At 34.2% G+C, this 5,768-nt stretch overlaps 1 protein-coding gene across 1 annotated transcript in view; it reads right to left on the bottom strand.

Annotated features, from left to right (window-relative positions):
• Positions 1–4,558, bottom strand: part of LOC102304409 (kelch-like protein 10) — a 13,679-nt gene extending 9,121 nt beyond the window's left edge. Inside the window, exon 1 of the mRNA XM_005938874.2 lies at positions 4,287–4,558. Within this exon, the coding sequence (XP_005938936.1) occupies positions 4,287–4,492 (206 nt within the window). The 5' untranslated portion in view covers positions 4,493–4,558. The remainder of the gene's footprint in view (positions 1–4,286) is intronic.
• Between the last annotated feature and the right edge of the window lie 1,210 nt (positions 4,559–5,768).

Raw genomic sequence — 5,768 nt, forward strand, 5'->3', positions numbered from 1 at the left:
AGAACAAAAATCTACCAAAAGAAAGAAAGCATGAGACAAGGCTAATCAAAAGGTATTGGCTGAAGCATTTGCTTATTACGCCAACCCTTTTCACAAAATATCTTTTTGTATGCAGCTCCTGTACACAGGGCTTGAAGAAAATAATAAAACAAAGCAAAAACCAAACAAACAAACAAAACAAAAAAAAAAAAAAAAAAAAAAAAACTTTCCACCTTAGATAAGTAACTACATCAAAGCAAAAGAATCAAGAGGTTGTTTTTTTTTCTCCTTTTTGCTCTTTTCATTCTTGATTTATATATTTTTCTATTACTCTATTTTTAAACATGTTTTTAAACAAGGAAAATGAACTACACCTTTTTAAATCACTGTCATAACTATTCCACAGGTTAACTCCTCTAACAGAAACACATCTCTGCTTTATATTTGTCCTTATCTTGTTTTTTTTAAAGAAATCTGTTCCCCTTAAGTCATATTGACTCTCTCTGACTTTGAACAGCTTCTGAGTACTGGGCAAAGCAAGTTATTTTGTGCTTTATACATTATCTGTGCCATTTTATATTCAACTAAATCATAAAATTTCAGGGTATTCAGATTAATAAACAAAATGTTAGTTGGTTCTATATAGTTTGATTGGTTTATAATTCTTATAGCTTTTTTTGTAACTTGAAAATAGGAAGAGTGTTCGTTTTATATGCATTACCCCATATCTCCAGACAGTAAGTCATATTGACTCTGAGTTATAAAACACTGTATTGCGGGAACCATTGCCTTAGTACTCTATTAATAAAGATTACTGCTCTAATGGAAGTAGCTGTAAGCCAAATGAACTGATATCATTTGTTTTTATGATTTCAGTGCACTTTGTTAAAGGGGATAGCCTAATTAGCTGCTTTTTTTTAATAAGTCAGAGATACGATGATGGTTTATATTGAAAACATTCTTGTTTCATTATGTTTTATATGGTCATACAGTGTGTTTATTGTAGATTCCAACTCAGCTTATCATCAATTATCACTCCAAGAAATTTATTTTCGTACACTCTTTCAATTTCAATTCCATTAACCCTTATTTTAGATACATTTTTCATTGGTCTAGTGCCAAAAATAATCAATTTTGTTTTCTTTATATTTAATGATAACTTATTTACATCAAACCAGTTTTTTAATATATTTAACTCCTTTTCCGCTGTAGTCAGAAGCTGTTCTAGGTTTTTACCTGAGCAGTACAGAGTGGTATCATCAGCAAACAATACACATTTTAACAGTTTGGAAACACTACATATTCATTTATATATAATATAAATAATTTAGGGCCCAGCACAGAGCCCTGAGGAACACCACAAGTTACCTTCAACTGCTTAGATTTTACATTATTGAATTCGACATATTGATATCTTTCATCCAGGTAACTTTTCATCCACTTGTATGCTATCCCTCTTATGCCATATCTCTCTAGTTTATTCATTAATATAGAATGATCAATTGTATCAAACGCCTTTTTTAAGTCTATAAAAACACCAACAGTATATTCCTTATTATCTATTGCATTAGATATCCCTTCAACAAGTTCCATCACTGCCATTGAAGTGGACCTTTTCACTCTAAAGCCATATTGGTTATCACTTAGGAGATTATGCTTCTCAATATATTTATCAAGTCTATTAACAAATAACTTTTCTAAAATTTTTGAGAACTGTGGGAGTAGTGATATTGGCCTATAATTGGTAAACTGACATCTCTCTCCGTTTTTATGGATTGGAATAACTTTTGCTATTTTCATTTGTGAGGGAAACACACCAGTTTGAAAGGACAGATTACAAATGTATGCGAAAGGTTGCACTATATATTCTATAATACTTTTAACTAATATCATGTCAATACCAAAACAGTCAGTGGACTTTTTATTTTTAAATGTCTTCACAATGTTAATTATTTCTCTATGAGTTGCAGCACCAATAAACATGGAGGACACATTCTGAGTAATATGTTTATTTAGGTCGTTATTATTTCTTGACTCTGGAATTTCTTTTGCTAAATTAAAGCCAACATTTACAAAGAAATCATTAAATTCATTTGCAATGTCTTTAGTTTTATCAAGCACAATATCTTTATCTTTTTTAAAATAATCTGGATAATTCTTATTTTTTGAGCCCTTTTTGATTATACTGTTTAATATCCTCCATGTTTCTTGTGTGTTACTTCTACTTTGCTCCAATAATTTGTGGTAATATTCTTTCTTACTTGTTCTTATAATATTTACTAATCTATTTTTATATAACTTGTACTTTATTTCAGCATCTTTTGTCCTCTGTTTTATGAATCTCTTATATAGATTATTTTTCTTTTTACATGCATCTTCTATCCCCTTTGTGATCCATGGCTTATTTGATCTGTGATGCTTTCTAGTGATTTTCATTAAAGGACAATGTTTTTCATATAGTGAAATTACAGTTGATAAGAATGCATCATACTTTTCACTGTTTTCACTGAGATTTGAATTTGAATGTTAATCAATAAAAATCAATAAATCACAAAAAAAAATGTGAAGATATCCTGTAGTCAGAGTAAAAGCAGATTTAGAAATGTGATGGAATTCAAGTGCCCACAGATATATTAATGGTCATTTATTGTTCTGACCAAACTCCATTTCTAGCTGGTTCTTCAATGATACACAGATTTGCAACCCTACCAACAGGAGAAGGTGCAAAAGGTCACGACAGGTCCTGACAGTTAAAAATGTACCAATCCTGGGAACTATTAGGGTATTGCACTCTGATGCATCTGCACACAATTAACCTCCAGTGAGTGTGTCGCCACTTCCAGGGTGGTTCTTCTTGTAGGTGTGGTTACATCAAAGTGGTGCACAAATAAAAAAGGTGGCTGCACAAAAGACTTTTTACACGTATATGTGACTGTGGGGTTTTTTTGTTTTGTTTTTTGGGGGGTTTGTTAATCTCAAAGGACCCCTAGATATTCACAAATGAAAAACCGAGTTTGTTTGGTTTTAGTTTGTTTTGGGGGTTAAAAGCAAATAAACAGGAAAAAGTGCCCTTTGGCTTTGCATGAGTAAAATTTCAGGTGCTCCTTGATACATATTCCAAAAAACAAAAAAAACAAAAACCATATATATATATATATATGCTTTGAATAAATACTGTTTTCTTGATAAAATGGAAATTTGATTTGGTTAAAAAGATATTACAAGGACATTTAACACTTTTATGACCATGCAAATTTTTGTAGAAGTTTTGCTGCAAGACAAAAGTTGTCTCCATCATGGTTTTAAGGTAGACTTTTTGCAGTGCTGACTTCAAGTTTCAACATGCCATACTGTGTAATCTGTTGGACCAGGATTCTTTCCCATGCCACATGTTGTAATACCACAACAAATACTCCCATTAATCGTAAGCCTTGAGGAACTTATGTTGTCACACATACCACAGTCAGTATAGTGAAGGTCAAACAACCAAGAAAGGCTGACCAAAACAAATTTCTAAATCAGGGGTCTCAACCTCGTGGCCTGCGGGCCACTTGCGGCCTACGTCGCCCCTACTTGTGGTTCGTATATTGATGTGAAGAAATATAATGCAGTTTGGCCCTTGAAGTTACTTTTTTTGTTAGGGAGGATTTGTTTGTTGTTGAGTGCAATGTTAAAATAAGTTCTTTAAAAAGCAAATCATTATTTAATATGAAGGCAATATGAGCAGAGAATAGATACATGTTGAGGGATTGGCTGTGTTATCAGTGAGAGAGTTTTTGTAAAGAAAACAATCTTCACTAGCAGTTAAAAGCTAATGTGAATGCTTATGTCTGCATTTTTATTTTGTTAAACACGAACAAAACTATTGCAGAAGTCCTGCCACATGTCTGGCCAGAAAGAGAGTACCAATTTGTTTATTTGGCAGTTTAATGAAAGACTTTAGTTAATTAAGAGTGAGAGAAAAACATTTCAGTTCACATTTTTAGGTGTTTTTTTTGTTACACAATATTTCGAATTTAAAAAAAAAAAAAAAAAACAAAATTTTGGAAAAAATTGGGGGGTTTTTCCTGGTTGATTTTTTTGCACTACTTTTTGCACTACGAAAGCAGCCATCCAGTGAGGTGACAGTGCCCACAGCTCATTTAGGTTTGAGACCCCTCTTCTAAATAGAAAGAAGGACTTGAAAATTATGACGTAAACTGTATTTTGTATTAGTTTTCACAATCAGAGACATTATGTACCTTTGAATTTGGTTACTCACGGAGTTTCTTGCTGATACTTTGTTCCTGCTGAGATAACCTACTCACCAAAAGTATGAGCTGCAGCTACTGAGGATGATCTTGTGGGCGTCAAACATAACATTGTCCACTACGAGCACCACATCACACAGTTTTCCATCCAGATGGAATTTGTTCAGGGCTGTGCATACCGATTCGCTCATCTTTTTCTCCATTTCTCTTCTGTGAAAATTTAAGTCTGTGCAAGTTTTTCCCTGTTCTGTCTTCTTCGACATGTCTATTGGTAACCAGGTCAGCTTAGTAAAGTAAATCTATGAAGAGTTTTTTTTTTCAGTTGGAAGTGTGAGCCTGTGAGTTTTAGAATGTTACAATATGAGATCACAGAAAATCATCAAAATGTGTTACATCACTAACTAATTTACATCCATTTAAAAAATAATAATTAAAAAAACCTAGAAGAATGATGAGGACTAACTGAAACAAAACAGTATACTTTTCAAACTAAACTACATTCCATTTAAAGTAAACAGGAAAACATTTTTAAGGGAAGTAAGGGAAAAAAAACCTTCAGAAAAAACATTTTGTTTTAGTGAATTTTTACTGATACTGAGGTGTCTGTGTTGCTAGTTTAATCCTGTCTGCAGTCTCCTACATTTGACACTTTTTGCCTGTCACACAGCCAATCTTTAAAAGTAATACCTATTCTGAACTTTGAAAATCTTTTCACTCACAAATACTGACCTAACTAACAGAAATGTAAAAGAAAAATTATCTATTTTAAGTGTTAGACTAGTGCTGTTACTTCGTTTGGCCACAAGATGAAGCTGTCTCATACAATACAAGATATTGAGAGTCCAAGTAAGAACATACACAGCAGGGTACCACTTTTCTCTTTTTTATTTATTTGTTTTTCTTTTCTGGACTTCCTTGTCTTCTCTGCCGTCCATCCTCTTGCCTGTGGTGTCTCAGCTAGGACATAACAGGAGTGTACAGATATACACAGGCAGACAGCCATTGTTCCCCGGATTTGGAATATTTGACTGTGAAGTGCAGACCCGTCTACATACCTCGCGAGTTTACTGTTGTCATGGTAACGGCCGTGTATGTACCACCAGATGCTAATGCTAACTCGGCCATGGAGGAGCTGCACAAGACAATAAGCAATCAGCAGAATTCCCATCCAAACGCAGTGCACTTTATAGCTGGGGACTTCAACATGCTGATTTAAGGTCAGTATTCCCCAGATTTGAACAGCATATTAAATGTGCAACGAGGGGGAAAAACACACTGGATAAAGCATACAGCAACATCCAAAAAGGTTAAAGAGCAACCCCTCTACCAGATCTAGGTTTGTCAGACCACATGTCCATGCTGCTGATCCCTGCATGCACTCCCGTTAGGAGAAGAGCCCTCCCCAGTCACAAAAACTGTGAAAACCTGGCCAGAAGGTGCATCACGTCAGCTGCAGGACTGTTTTGAAAACACGGACTGGCGCGTGTTCGAACATCAGGACCTTGAAGAGCACACAACATCAGTGCTCTCATATATTAA

The sequence above is a fragment of the Haplochromis burtoni genome, unplaced genomic scaffold (genome assembly GCF_018398535.1).
Source record: "Haplochromis burtoni strain Fernald_Lab_line unplaced genomic scaffold, NCSU_Asbu1 Contig_183, whole genome shotgun sequence".
Classification (NCBI taxonomy): domain Eukaryota; kingdom Metazoa; phylum Chordata; class Actinopteri; order Cichliformes; family Cichlidae; genus Haplochromis; species Haplochromis burtoni.